Below are 16029 nucleotides of genomic sequence, written 5' to 3' on the forward strand. Positions count from 1 at the left end.
AACCTTCCTGAAAACTGCAAATTCCAGATGCCCCAAAACACAACACTAGTGAGGAGAAGGTGTTGTGTGTTTCCCTCACATGCTCTGTTTTCCCTGCTCCCCTCAGGCAGGAAGCTACAGAGCATTAAAAGCAGGACCACCAGACTGAAGAACAGCTTCTTCTCTGAAGCTGTAGGATTGATTGAACCCCCTCAGCCAAATAATCAACAAGACTGGCAATGGAAACAGCACCACCATTAGTCACCTCCTCTACATCAAGCTATATGCTAAGAGTGAGTGCGACAGTGACTCCCTGATCCACACAAAAAAGTTCAGCGCACTGTCTTGTGGGGTCCCCATTTCTTGGTTGGGGCACCACAACCCCACCATGTAGCGCCGGCCCTGTATGTTGCATAGTTTTATTGATGTGAAAAACAAACCAATGTGCAAACATAACCCACAATGGAAGAGATAAATTATTGTATGTAAATCATTGACCGTGAATGTGAGGAGTGTGAAGGAACAACTCCTCATTCTTACCCAGGAGACTCCTCACACCTCCCTCCTCTAGGTGTCACTATAGTCGAAGATCCCCCCTCCCCTTTCACTCCGCTCCTCCTCCCTCCCTGAAAGCTCCGCGAAAGGGTGTGCGTTTTGAAGGTTGTATAGAAGCTTTAACATCATTGCAGACAGCACGAGTCTCTACTTCGCTTTGGGGAGAAATAAATCAGACAAGTCTGCAGAGCCCAACCAGCACCATCTCACAAGTTTACCCGTCCTCCTTCCCCTGCTGAGCTCAGCTAATAAAGGTCTCCGGGCAGACGGTTGAAGATGCCCTTCACTCGAATCTAAAAATGAAAAAGTTTGATTATATTCCACACATGGTACGGTGGAATGTGGCAACCGTGTGGCTTCTCCTCAAGGTCAGTATCTGAGCACCGCCGCCTCTCGGAGGACTTTTTTTCGGGAAGGAGGAAGAAACGAGGAAGGGATGCTGCCGTCTCCCCTCGGAACCAACATCTTTCTGCGACTAGGACGCTGTCAGGAGAGCCTCTGACACATTGTGTCACACAGTGACGGACAAACTTGCGAAACAGCAAACCGTGTGTTTCGGCGGTGACCTCTCTGCCCGGAGGAAAGGAAACTCCTCTCAGCATCTTGGCGTTTCCTGCTTCCCCGAACAACGGCCTGCGTCGGTGTCGCGGTTTACCTGGCCGCGAGGAACGACGCCGAAGTCAAGCTAGCTAACGTCAGCCGTCAGAATGTTCTGTAGGTTCGGTTTCAGGTGAACGCTCACACGCTAAATGGACGATTGGCTAATTATCTCAGCGAAGCGGTGTTCATCTCAACTTCCCTGAAGTCCCGAGGTGAACTTTCATAAACTATTTTATCAGGAAGAAAAACAAAAAAACCCTGCTTGGGTTGTTTTAATCATGCCCGCGAGGATGAGTTCACGCGCTCCGGCGGGCTTCTGTAGAAGTTTACCGGAACTGGGACTACTGCTGCTGCTGGTGTTTGTCCTGCTTCAGGGTTCCGTGTTCCCCCACGGAGCGGACGCTTCCGCGGATACCAGCCACCACGGAGGAGACGGCTGCTCCAGCACACACGTGAAGGAGATCAACAGAACCAAGAAGGCTTTCCCGGTCCTCAGCTTCGAGTACGAACACATCAAGACTCCCTTTGAGGTCTCAATATGGGTACTCTTCGCGTCTTTGATGAAACTGGGTGAGTGTGCAGACATGAGTGTGAAGCCTACTCCAGGAAATGCCCGTGTCTTCAGACAGTATAGCAATCTCTGATTGTTCCTCAACTTTCCTAAAAATCAACTAAAATTAGAAACAAGTATTCAACCACAAAAGCTGAATTAAATCGAACTGGATGTTGGAAAAGTATTAGATCTGCAGGTTTGCATCATAGGACTGATCTGTAACAAAACAAAGACTTTTAACAATAATAATATTAAAAAGTCACTAGATTTAATAACTTCTTTTATTAGCTTTTTAACTTTTTACTAGCCATTGATTCCATCTTCAAATATTACTACTTAGTAGGGGTGTAGCGATTAATCAACTTAATCGATTAATGGATTTACGGTCTGGCTGAGGCAAGTTGTTAATGAAATTGATGGATACCTTCATAAAATTGATTCAAAATTAAATAAATTGATTATAAACAATGGTAATTACTGGGTACCTCACGATACGATGTGATACACGATACATGGCTCACAATATCTATGATATTGTGATACTGCGATGACTGGTAAAAATTGTCTCTAAAAACTCAAATTATAGAAGAACACATTTTGGTCAAATATATCCCCATTTATCTTTTAACTGGAACATAATCCTAATAAACAACTTGTCTTATTTTGTCCAACAAATAATAGACACTTTTGTGCAACATTACTGAAATCAGTAATACTATGTCTTTGACAACGATTGACACCAATTGAATTTGAATTATCAGTAAAATTCAGTGCCAACAATAGTAAACATGAACAGCAGTGCCGCTAATTAGTGCAGAACTGTTGTAAACGACAGAGCAAAAGTTGAAAAAATCAAGTGGCTGCCAGGCACATTGGTGCTCACAAAAGTCAGTCTTGCAACACGCGCCCACTATCTACCACCAAAGGATGACGAATATAACGATTTAGAGCCTCTTCAAACAAAAATAAAATATCAATACTTGGTGAGAACCCATCGAGAATCGATCGCAGGGCAAAATATCGTGATATATTGAAAAATTGATATTTGGCACACCCCTCTAATCAATATTGGAAAATAACATTTGGATTGAGGCATGGTAGGTTTATTCAACACATGTGCCATCATTAACCCCTTTGCTATCCTAGACATATTTATATTAAAAGTGGGGTCATCTACTTTTTTTTTTTCAAGGATTTTTTATCTTTATTGGTGTCGGTGGCAGACATAATATCCTGTCCACCTTTGTCATGGGAGGGATCACACATCAGTGTAAGGGTGGGGTCATCTGGACCCGATAAGAGAGCATGACGGTTAAAGTTATAATGTTCTGTTTATATTATATTTATGTGGAAAAACACCGGAACTGAATTATATGAAACTAAAATGTGAATGGATTTACCATTAATTCTTGTTTACTTGTTTGTACACATTTAATTTTCATTTGATTATCATGCAAGAAACACAAGGAATCTGGAAAACTTCACCTGCACTGTTTAGTACCAAGTATTTATTTCTGAGTCTCACTGGTTGAACTTTTGGCTAGACATGTCCTGGATTGATTTTAGGTCAGTGAATCGGAAAATGAACGAATCCGCAACCACAAATGATGATATGAATCAATTGTTTTTTTAAAAATGAACCTTTACACCCCTACTACTTAGTTTTGTCTCCTGCTAATAGTTGTAGTCCTCGCTCATCCTTTTCCTGTGTTGAGTGTTCCCCACTGGAGCTTTTATATTTCAAAAAAACCCCAGCAGCCTGTCGCTTGGTTTTACCAACAGGGGCCTGGATAATTAAGAGCTTGTAGCCAAGGATGCTGTCTCATTCTCTGGGCGAGAAGCCCAAAGTCTCAGAGGAGACTGCAGAGAGATGCAGGACCACCTGCCTCAGATGCTGTATTGACTTTTGGTTAAAACAAAAGCATAAGGAAAGTGTCTAATTTGAACTAGTGATGATAATTAAGAGAGAACTAGAAAAAAGAATAACACTAGCTACTGCTGTGGATGTGATGTAGATTATTCAGTGTGGCTGGAGAACAGCTAACTCTTGACAATGATAATTATTTGTGATAACAGTGATTTGAATATGACAATCCATTTTAAATTTATCTCTGAAATCATTCTGTGCTTTCAAATTTACATATTTATCAAGAAATAGATATTTTTCTTGAATTTTAGATTTAGACTTATTTCAAGCAGAAACAACAGACAAAGAAATACATTCATTTCCTAAAAAAAAAAGCAAAGACTAAATAAAGATATACAGATGTTAAATTCAAAACAGCATTTTTGTTGTAATCAGATTGACTGACAAAAATGAGTATACTTTCCATAATAATTTCTTTGGCGCCATGGTCAGGAAAAGGTCCGACAGCGAATCAGACTATACTCGACGCCGGCTAGTTCAGACGGCTTCAGGCTATCAGCAAGCCCCAGACAAACTGTGCGCGTATCTCGGGCGCAAAATACGTCAAAAATTCATCTAATGTCCATTGATCTGTGCCTTAAGTGGTAATCCCTACCAAGTTTAAAAAATCCGAAAGAAAACAAACAAGAAAATTAAGAGTAGTAAGCGAGAAGTTTATGTGTCTTGGTTTGAATTTGTTTTTAAACACTGTGTTTTTAACATGTATTTTATTTGCTTTTATGCTAAGCTCTTTGTGTTTCGGCTGAACGAAAGGCGCTATACAGATAAATAAAGTTTAAGTTTGAGGATGTCTTATGCTGACATCACTACATGAACTTAACTTAAACCTTAAATTGCTGTTTTACTTTAAATTAGTAGAAAAGTGCTTTTGAGTCTGTGTTTTGTTTTATGATGGGTACAAGATCTCCTTTATTTATCTGGAAAAAATAACACTAAGCATTCAAATAGTGTAAAATACACATTACAGCTGTAATAGAATGCAAAAGATTGTAAAGGTGTTGTACGTATATGACAGTAAAGGATCTTCTGCAAGGCAGGAATAGAAGTTTTCCAGTTTATAAGTAGTATCAGTTGTCTTAGATGGCAGTTTATGAATTGCAGTAAAACTCTGAAGGGTGTTTGATAGACTGCATTAAGAAGTTTTATAAACCATTTGTAGCATGTGACAGGGTTAAAGATGAGCCTTTGAACATTTGAGGTTTTGTGAAACTACAGGATTTTGACATTTGGAGAAAATCCCTTCCTTTTGATAAAGTAGGTCACTGAAAATCATCAGATATTTTCATTGAATGAATCACTGTACAAGATTGTTCTGGGCTCATGAGGTTAAGTGTGAGGTTTTCCTTTTTGAGAAAGATGTGTTCAAAGACTCTGAAAGGGTTGAGAAGTAATTTTTATTGTCTTGTGACTATTAGAAAAAGTTTAAATTCTACTTTTAAAGATGCAACTATAGTTGCATTTTAGGCCGCTTTTATTTAAATAGGCTGTATTGTTAATATAAACCAGTGTCGATCTGAGTCATTGAAACCGTAAAATGCACTGACCATCTGTTGTAATCCGTACATTTGTTGGAACTGTAACCTGATAACATTCACAATTGATTTGTGAACAGACTATGGGACACACCTTATCATGAGGAGTTATTTATTTGCAAGTGTCCTAGATTTCCATTCGCCTTACAAAGAAACAATACTTTATTGTTTATAAACTGATAACATGTTGGATCTAAATTTATTTATTATATTTGATGACACACAAACATGTAAAGAACAATTGAATGAAGTAATTCAAATAATATCATATTATTTGAAACCCCTACATACAGCTTTTAGTATCTTAATAATATAAATTGTTAAAATTATGCTTTGTTATTACAACAATGTCAAAAGTGCTAGTTCAGTGTCAACACAGCTGCAGCTCCAACAAGCCCAATTATGCATTAATTTAAAGGCATCATTTGTAGCAATGTTTTGTTGTAACAAGGCAACTTTATGGTTATATTTTTAAAGATGTTTAAAGTCATCTATTATTTTAATCATTCAAGTCCAGTTCCTTCAAGCCTTAAAGTAATTTGACAGTAAACACAGGATGAGTTTTTTATGATTGCCTATCTTGATTTGTGCTATTTTAGGAATGCAGAGGTTGTTAATCTGACCTGTTTGCTGAATGCAGGGTTGTCTGACTGGCATGCCTAAACCCTTAGAGATTACTTTATCACTATAGGTGGGATAGAATCTAGTTTCACTGATATGTATCACTTGATTGCCTCATAAATGTTGTCTGTGTGCTGCTATTGTCTGTAAATCTTCCTTATAAAATTCAAGTTTTGAGTAGTGCTCTAATTTAATCTCACAATCTAACCTTTCACTAAATGTAACATTTTTGACAATTAAATTATATTTTTTAATAGAGTGAAATCTTTAAAAAAATAGAAGAATGTCCACAGGCCTGAGTTCTTGCTGAGCTTTTCTTTCGTCTGTGGTAAATTTTCTAAAACCAGTATGTAAGACGCTTAGGTGTAGAAGCTGATTCCTTAGAGATTTCCCCTCAGGTACGTCTGCTGTTAGAAGAGCCTGACTCATGCTGTTTTGTTTGTTCTGCTAATGCAGTTGTGCAATTCTTCCTTTTAGATTTCAGCTTAGGTTTCAGTGAAGCACAGCTCATGTCTGAAAGACCTGCATTGAACTTTTCCACAACATTTGCAGCAGCATGTAAAGAAATATGCTACATTTTTCTCAAGTTCACTCATTCAAAACCACTCCACCCCCTCTAAAAATATTTTTTTTCATGATATGTATCAGTAATGGCTCATCAACTTTAACATAAGGATCTAGCCATTCTGGAGGTTGTGGGCTGTATAGGGCCACTGTTCTCTATTGTCATGTAGTCAAGATATTTAGCATTAGCTGGGTGTTATGATTGTAGAAGCTTAACCACTCGTATTTTCTACAATTGTTGAACAAAGTAAAATCCTCCATATGCTAATATTCAAGAACACACTCCAATGAAAATCGTGTTTTAACATGTTCTTGTTGCATTTTTCTCATGATGGAAGAAATTTCTAAAAAAAAAAAAAAAAAGAGATATTAAAATAGCTTTTCTGAGTATTTCTTTGTTCAAATTATGTGAATTGGAAGCAGTCAAAAATTGTTTGAAAAAGCTTGTAGTTGTGACTTAGGTGCTACAGTGGGCGGGGCACAAGCTATCTGCTTTGCTCCATTCTGATGCATTCACTTGTAGACAAATAGATCAATGTACATCTTTGTTTTCCTCGTCCAAGCTATTATTTGGCTCAAAACTGTACAGTTGGATAGCTATTGCTCGCTATTTTTGTTGCACCAGAAATATTAGTTTGGAGGTGTGAGGGTCTGTAAGCTAGCTGGAAAGCATGTAAAAAAGAGATAATAGGAAATGGAGGCAGACTTGCTACACTCTTGTCCACAACTTGGAGGCAAATTTTTAACAAACTACTGCTGCTCTGCAGAAACTATGTCCTAGAAAACAACACAAGTTTTTGATTTTGCTTAAAAAACAAGATAGTCGTCATTAAAAGAGGAATTAAAATGCTCTTACAATCCGGACTTTAAAACAAATAAAATAAAAATAAAAACCTCCTTAGAAATAAAAATCACTCCTTACCTGTACGGTCTTGTAAGAAGTGGTACGGTATGGTCTAGATAATTCTGGTGAACGTTTCCACTTACCTTGGCCTCGTTTCCACTGAGCGGTTTGTTTACACTTACATGGTGTAGACTGCTAGCGAATCATTGCGTCATTGTAGTGCGACAACTAGAAAAACAACAGTGAAGTACATCCAGGAATGGTATACACGATATTATAATGTTGTTTGAAAGAAGATTGTGGGCGGCTAAAAAGAATACTACTGCAAAGAGCAAAATGGAAACACTAGCTTAGTGCTATTTTGGTGCTTTCTAATGTCGTCATCACTTTCTGCCAATCAATGGGTGGCTACAGCGGCTCCGCCCAACCGTCTCGTTATGTTTCTATGAGGGCCCTCAAGAGGTACGGTTCGGCACTGTTTAATGAGTCCATTTTACAATGGAAAATAGCGGAATGTACCGGTCCACTCAATGGAAATGAAGCTTTCTACTCCCATTGGGGTGGGACTTGTGAAAAAATCATGTGACTGCCATGGGTGCTCGGATACAAATTTTTGCAAAATTTTAAAAATAATTAAATCACAATTAGAAATGTAAAATACCATCTGGTTGCCAACAACTGGCTAAACCTAGTACTAATTTTGATTGTTGGCAGCACTGAGTTGGTTTGTTTTTAGATTGGATTTTCTTTAGTCTTTATTTCTTTAGTCTTAGTGTAAGATAGTGTTCAATGTTTGCTTGATTATCACGGTGGATGTGTTCCAAAAATAACCGGCAATAGGTGAAATCCGCAAAGTGGATTTACCGCTGTAAAACTGCTCACTACACAGTTTATAGCCTTCAATTTTCTCAAATATTTTCACATTTTTCCCTCTTGTTTAAACCTCTTAAAGTTTAAACCTTTGCAGAATAGTAAGTCCAGTATTATGGAATGTAAACAAAGTGTAATCATTGTGTCATTGTGTGTATGAGGAGATTAATTGACGAGATCTACAGCCCATCAGGATACAGAACACAAAATCCAGGAAACGGGTAAACCACAAAAGATGAACCGCGATATAGCGAAGGAACACTCTTTAAGTATATGTGTACTATTATCCTTACATTGTGTAGCATAAAACCCCAGGTGATACTACAACTGAAAATAATTCAGATAAATTATTAGCAAAAGACAGCCGTGTTTATGTACAGCTCCATGCCAGAGGTCATGCTGAAATATACTAGCAGCAGGCCATAATAAATAATTAATGCCAATACTGGTCTTGCAGAACTAGAGCTGCATGGCGCTTTTCATCTGTTAAACAATGACTCATAACAGCTGATCTTTTGAACAGCATTGTAGTCACGAATATGGGCTCCAACACTGAAGTAAACATATTTCTCGAGTCCCTTTTAAAATGCTGTGTCATGTCTTTTCAATCTTGGCATTAGATTTTACTTCCAAACTATATATATATATATATGTATATATATATATACCATCAATTAGCATCTTTTACAAACAGTTCTTCAAAAAGTTATTTTAGCCCGACTGGCCTATTTTGTAGTCACCTGGCAACAGAATGCAGTTTCAGGCTCTGTCGACACTGGGAACACATCGAACCGAAAGAGCCATCTCCCTTTAGTGATTTACAGTACACTGGTAAAAAGAAAAAGAAAAAAAGCTCCCAGGAGGGAACACAGAAAGGACACAGCTGCTTCCGTCGATGACATGCAGCCATGAAGGGATCTGATCTTAAGAATAATGCATTTAGAGTAATATCCATATCTGGATGCTGCTGTGCATAAAAACTGTTTTTCATTCAGAGCTCACTCGTGTGCTAATCATGTATCTCCTTCAGACAACCTTGTTGACTGCCCTACAGTTGTGTGCGGGAGGGTTATGCTTTGTAGTTAATCGTCTTCCTTTTTCATTATCTAATCTTTTGTGATATTGCTTCTTACACTATGATCACCCCAGGTCGTTTATGAAGTCACACAGAAGTGAGTGCTAAATGTCATCACTTAGCCTGTCAGTGTTTGAGGCGATGGTCTTCCTTGTACCAGATCCAAGATCCTTGAAGTCTTTATCCTTGGACAGGATAGCATTCAAATCACTTCTGATTGATTGAGCTGCTCATGCAGCTTTTATGGTCAGGCTAATAAATCACATTTTCTGTCACTTTTAAATTGCTTTTTTGGAGGAAGTCTTGCTGAGATTACCTCAATTAAAGAGTTGGACTTATGTCATCATATTGATTCAAATGGTTTGGTCTCTAGACACATGATCATGTGGACACAAAGCAAATGAACAAAAAATCCTCTGTCAAATATGCTCACGGAGAACTGGGGATTTAGCTTTAATTTGAAATGGCAGGATGTGGGTTTACCAAGAAATTCCTGTCAGCTCAATGTCTGCAAGGTACCTGAGTATTATTGAGGGAAAAGTTTAGGCCATCTGCCCTGAAGCTGGTGTTAAACTGGGTTACGCAACACAGCAAGAATCCCCACAAGATGGCAAATGTTCAGAACGGCTGAAAAAGAAAAGAAAAGAAAAGGAAGAAAAGATGTAGTAATGACTTTTCAGAGTCTATTTTTCAACTCCACTGAAATTCTGTGGTGGTACTTTAAGAGCTCCTCATAAAAAATGAGTCTGCGTCACTAATGAACCAAAACACAGCTGAACAGAATAGTAGACGAGAACTTAACGACTAACCTGCCTTGCAAAAAATGATTTCAGAAGAATATGATCGAACAAGCTTTTACTGCAAATTTGAGTCTTTTTATTGCAACACGCCACATGTATCAGAAATGTGCCTAACTTTCTGTAAAATGATTTATGCTCAGACATGTAATTTGCATATATTTTGTGTTTGTGAAGTTCAGATCTAAGCAAATGTTACAATCCTGTTGTTGATAAATTAGTTGCAAGTTCATTGTGATCTATTTATGGTTTAGGATTCGAGGAAGGTAATGCTAAAAGGTCAGGAGTAGCTTGGATTCCTAATTTAACATCACTCCCTGGCATGCTTTACATGAGGGACTATGGCCCTATGTACTCCAATAACACTGTTGTTCGTCTTTGCATGCCAGGATTCAGTTATAAGTCCTTCTTTTTTAGAGTTTAGAAAGCTTGTACATGAACACCTTTGTCTGATAGATTACTCAGCAGACAAATGTAATAATCTGTTGTTGGTGTCAAACAGAAATGCAAGTTCTCTCAGAAGGCACTCCCTTAAGTCATCTGTATTTGATCATGTCCGTTTTTCAAATGAAATGAATAACTTTTCATATTAGAAACCGTTAAGAATGTATGATAGAATATCTCTCAGTAATTGCAAGTGACTTTGTCTTTTGGCTTTCAGTCACAGGTCCTACTAACAATAGTAACTGTTAGGCTGTCAAGCCCGTGCAGATGGAGTCTATATTAGACAGGGTGCGTGTCAGTAGTTCAAAGCTCTAGGCCAAAAACTTCCCAGAATTTCTGTTGTGGGAGGCTCCGGCCTCAAGTTAGCTCGCTTTAGGAATGAGAAGAAATGGTGGAGAATGTGCTTACACTTATTTGCTTTTTTCAAAAAATCTATCCAAACAGTTAATCCTCCCTTAATCACCACTTATATATTTTGGATTTTCTTTAAAATACAATATGTTTCATCCCAAATATAATATTCAGAACCTTCTAAAATTTAGTGAACACAGTTAGCTGTGTTTACTTTATGCACTTATACTTTCTCTCAATAGGGGCAGGGGTCTCAAACTGGCGGGCCATTTATGGCCCCCAATTCGATATTTTGTGGCCCCCACCATAATATGAAAGTTTAATGTCTACTAAGCAAGATCTTCTGCATGGACACTCTTCTTTGATGATAGCTTTGTATTTGCTTTGAGATGTTTCAGCTTTCTTTATGGTTAAAACTTTGCAATTTCATTGGATCTGGTCATTTGAAGAGTCCTTAGCAACAATTGCTAGCGTTGTTGGCTCCTGTCATTTCACAGAACAATAAAATGATCAGCAGACATAAATAATGGACCATAGACATAGATAGTGGACACAAAAACATATTGTTGGCCCAAATGGAACCCCATATGGCCTAGCCTCAGCCAGACTCTGCCCTCAGAGACCCCAAGGTTGACTTTGAGAACCCTGATTTAAATTGTTTATTAATTATCTTTTAGTGAATATTTGCATCCTTTCAAGTAGAGATGTTATGCTCTGGTAATTCTCAAAACATAAGAAATTCCCTCCTGGTCCGCCTCAAAGCTTTTCTCAGAAGTAGAAGAAGGTTTTTTGTTTACTGGGTGGAGCTGCCCCACCTGCCTGCTTTATCCTCTATGCTTCTTTATTTCTTGGAACCAACAAGAAAAAAGTTTTAGAAAAAAGCTGTCAAACTTGCAACATTTTAACAAAAAAAGGAAATATAGTTCAGCTGCATGATCCGTTTTACTTTGGTAAACTTAAATCTTGGGGTAAAACATGGCGTTAAGACTCTACCATCCTGCTTCATTTTAATCTTTGCAAATCAGCAGCAAGTAAAACACACCTGATCCAGGTAAACAGCTTTGTAGGACAAAGAAAACAAGTGGGGTGGGAGATCTGAAAGGTCAAGTTGGGTAATTGCACAACAGCTGCCAATGTGGTAATGAATTAAAGCAGGTTTAAGCGGTTCCTCTGCCTTCATTTCATCATCCATACGTTTCCACACACTCAGGTTTGCTGTCGACTTCAGTAAAGATAATTCACCGTGGTATTGTCCAATGTTGTTAAAAGCATGAATTTAGATATTTGTTTTATGAAAATCATGAACAAAAAAAATACATTTTTCTGAAGTTAATCAGAAACTAGAAAATCACGTTAGATGTATATAATACTCAAAAACTTGTTCTCTTTTACAATCAAGTGTCTTCAGCTAGTCTTTTAAATAGCAAGTCTTTCTTTTTATTTAGTGCAGCAGGTGAGTCACCTGTACAGCATTTTCATTCTTCAGCCTCTGTTAGATCAGAGTGAAGCCACTTCTTGTTAGTTGTTTGTAATTTCAATCCCGTGTTGTTGCTTTGTGGTGCCAATTTTCTAAATAACAACATTGCTTCATGTAACGTTTTATAAGATTCCATGGTGCAACTGAATAATACTTGTTTGTGATAAATACTTCCATCAGCACAAATGTCTCTATGTTTATGTTGACCTGTCCTCTCTTTTGAATGTTTTTAACCTTGTGCATTCATTATTTTGTTTTAGGATTTAAACTTTATGAGCAACCACATTCAACTAATTCTGAAAAAAAAGAGTAATCAGTTTGCTAATTTTTCACACATGTATGCTTAGTGATTAACTGTAAGTGTCTGACTAAACTTGTGTCAAATCTATACTATTTCAAGATTTAACTTTAAAGCCAGAAAGACACCTCAGGGCTGTATCTTCCTGTCATTAGCAGCGTTGTTATGCCTATTTTCTCGTTTTGCCTGGATTGCAGCTTGTTGCCTCGTTAGTCGAGTGTTTATGTTTCATGCATCCTTATCAGATTTGTCACAGTGTGAGCTAAACTTGACCTACAGTTGTGTACAGTAAACACAAATGGTTACTTTATCTCTTCTCTTGATTAAGCTCCATAGATATAGGTTACTAGAAAAACAAGTAACATGAAATATTTAGTTTAAAAAATTTAGATTTTAAGGCATTTATTTTGTTTTGTTTTGAGTTTAAAAAATTGACTTTTCAGTAGCATAATGTTTCTTTTTTGCATGTTTTCCTATATTTTCTTCAATAATTTCTTCTACAATTTTTCAGTACTTGCTTAGCTCAGTCACTTTAATCAACAATGCACGATCTTATATTTATACTTTCAGCAGATACTGCTCTTAACTTCTAATCAGAGGCTGTGAGGCATCGGGTTAGCAACTGGAACGAGTAAATAAGGAACAACAAGCTCTGTCGTGCCTGTCCTTCTTCCTACAGTTGCATCAGAGCGGTTTTCTGTTGCCTTTTCTTTTGAAACCTGTGTAGTTCTAATCAACAGCTTTTCCATTTAAATTCGACATGCAGTGACAGATATTTTAAGCCGACCTCGTGAGCAGACTCCCTCTGAAATGCCATCTAAATGTAAATGACATGGTCAAATTTGATGTTGACAGGATGAAATGCCAACTAGGTACAGATCTATTTTTTTTATTATTATTATTTTGTCCCTTTCACTCTGACTTATATAAAGTCTTGTTTTTTGAGTATTGGCTCCTCAGAACATTCTGGTATTTGTTGTTTTAATACTACATTTTTTGTCAGGGGCCTTAAACATGCTGATCCAGGTGTCTCCTCTAGACATTAAAAACGTTGTGTTTATGGATTATACCGATAATGACATATATTCCCATTTCTGACTCTTTTTGTCCAGGTTTTCATTTGGTTCCTCGCCTGTCCAGTATTGTCCCAGAAAGCTGTCTGTTGATCGTGGTTGGCCTGCTGGTTGGAGGACTCAGCAAACTGATTGGAGACACAGAATTACCTAAACTGGACTCTAAAAACTTTTTTCTAGTCCTGCTGCCCCCCATCATCCTGGATGCTGGTTATTTCTTACCCATCCGTCCCTTCATGGAGAACCTTGGTACAATCCTCATGTTTGCTGTTGTGGGGACCCTGTGGAACGCCTTCTTCATCGGGAGCTTGCTGTTTGCTGTGTGTCAGATTCCTGCAGCCGGCCTGACACACTTAGGGCTTCTGTCCTGCCTGCTGTTCGGCTCTATCATCTCCGCTGTGGATCCCGTAGCCGTACTCGCTGTGTTTGAGGAGATCCACATCAATGAGCTGCTGCACATCCTGGTGTTTGGTGAATCTCTGCTCAATGATGCAGTGACTGTGGTGAGTGATCCAAACCTAAAATACAAAATAATGTGGCAGAAAGCAGCTTTGTTGGGATTTTTGTTTCCATCTCTGTTGTTTTCACCTGAGTGTTTTGTCTCTTTAGGTACTCTACCACCTGTTTGAAGAGTTCTCCGTCTTCGGTCCAGTGACGGTGTTGGATGGCTTCCTGGGAGTCATTTCATTCCTCGTCGTTGCATTGGGTGGAGTTTTAGTGGGAGCCATTTACGGGATTGTGGCGGCCTTCACCTCTCGCTTCACCTCCCACATGCGCGTCATCGAGCCGCTTTTTGTTTTTGTGTACAGCTACATCGCGTACCTGTCAGCAGAACTCTTCCATCTGTCCGGCATCATGGCGTAAGTTTGCTGGCAGAAAAACAAATAACTCTTGATTTTTACCGCCTCAAAAAACAGGAAATGAAGTTGGAAATGCTACACATTTGAGGATGATTGTGGGTTTTCTCTCTGCTTGTGATCACATACACTAATGGTTGGTTGCAGCCTGCAGTTTGCAACCAACCACATGCTGCTTAGTGCCACCACAAACCCCCGTATACGTAAACCTTAAGATAAATACGGGGCTGATAGAAATGCTTTAATCCCTTTGGACTGCAAGGATTTCTGACAAACACAGGGGATCTCACAATATGATGCAATGCTGATAATGGCAGTGGTAACTGAATATTACAGGAAGTGCTTTGTTATTCAAGTGGGTCAACAATTTAGACCATATGTTGATTAGTATTTTTTGAATACGTTTTAGTTTGCTGTTACTTCCACTATCTCATTTGCACAGTTTTTGATACGAAAAGGACAGAAAAAATACGTTATCAGCAGTTTTTCTCGACCAATTTTTTAAAACTTTGCTGGTCAATTTTGACAGATTAGAAATCATATATCCTGTTTGACAAATTACACCAACTTGACTTTAATCAAGTCAGAATTTATTGTTTCTTAAAATTTTTTGAGGTTAAATATAATCCTTTCCACCATTACATGGCAGGAAGTTTCCTGTTTAGCATTGTTGACAGTTCTAACAGAAGGTGCAGATATGGAGTGTCTGCAGCATGTCAGGGACAGCTGCTATGGCCTTGAGGAATAATCCTTTTAGGTGTGAGTGGCTGCTTTACTGCTTCTCTCAGAAACATCAAAAGTGTATTTTCGCTTTATTTGTTTTACCTTTTTGTAAGTTCATTTTACAAATTCTTTAATGTCTCAAACATATCTGTAGGAGCACAGAGTTGCTACAGCTTGACGGGTTGTTCAAATGCAAATACTGTTTTTGTTCACCCTGTTCTCATGGAAGCGTCGCATGACTCGAGTCAAACAGAGAAGTGGTCATCAGACGGGCATTTAGAAATCCCTGCCGGCTAGTCGAAATGCAGACTAAGTAATTCAGCAACTTCCTTAACAAAAACACTGACATTTGCTTTACTTCTTATATTTCATTAATTGATAGAAAGCGTATTTAAAATAAAAAAAAACATTAGTTATAACTTTTCATAAATGTCTTTCTTTCTCCTCCCAGTTTAATCGCATGTGGAGCGGTGATGCGACCTTATGTGGAGGCAAACATATCTCACAAGTCTCACACCACCATCAAGTACTTCCTGAAAATGTGGAGCAGCGTCAGTGAGACGTTGATCTTCATCCTTCTTGGTGTAGCAACAGTCGGAGGACCTCACAACTGGAACTGGATCTTCGTCACAGCCACTGTTTTTCTGTGTCTGGTCGCTCGAGTCATGGGTCAGCACAACTACTTTGATTTTGATTGAACGTGGCATACAGTTTTTAGTGATGCATGTCTTCGTTACCTGTTTGGAATTATTATTGCTTTGGCTTTATTGCTTCTACATTTTCAACTTTTTAATGTAGCCACAAGGGAGTCTAAGCCCACATTAATACAGAGGTTTGTATCAGGAAGAGCATCCGATGTAGTCTTTATCAAACCAAATATGCAAATCAG

At 38.3% G+C, this 16029-nt stretch overlaps 1 protein-coding gene across 1 annotated transcript in view; it reads left to right on the forward strand.

Annotated features, from left to right (window-relative positions):
• The first annotated feature begins 576 nt into the window (after positions 1–576).
• The window catches only part of slc9a1a (solute carrier family 9 member A1a), a 29108-nt gene continuing 13655 nt past the window's right edge, over positions 577–16029 (forward strand). The window contains exons 1-4 of the mRNA XM_024267525.2: positions 577–1704; positions 13600–14063; positions 14170–14420; positions 15592–15809. Of these exons, the coding sequence (XP_024123293.1) occupies positions 1413–1704; positions 13600–14063; positions 14170–14420; positions 15592–15809 (1225 nt within the window). The 5' untranslated portion in view covers positions 577–1412. The remainder of the gene's footprint in view (positions 1705–13599; positions 14064–14169; positions 14421–15591; positions 15810–16029) is intronic.

This window comes from Oryzias melastigma, linkage group LG16 (genome assembly GCF_002922805.2).
Source record: "Oryzias melastigma strain HK-1 linkage group LG16, ASM292280v2, whole genome shotgun sequence".
In the NCBI taxonomy this organism is placed as follows: domain Eukaryota; kingdom Metazoa; phylum Chordata; class Actinopteri; order Beloniformes; family Adrianichthyidae; genus Oryzias; species Oryzias melastigma.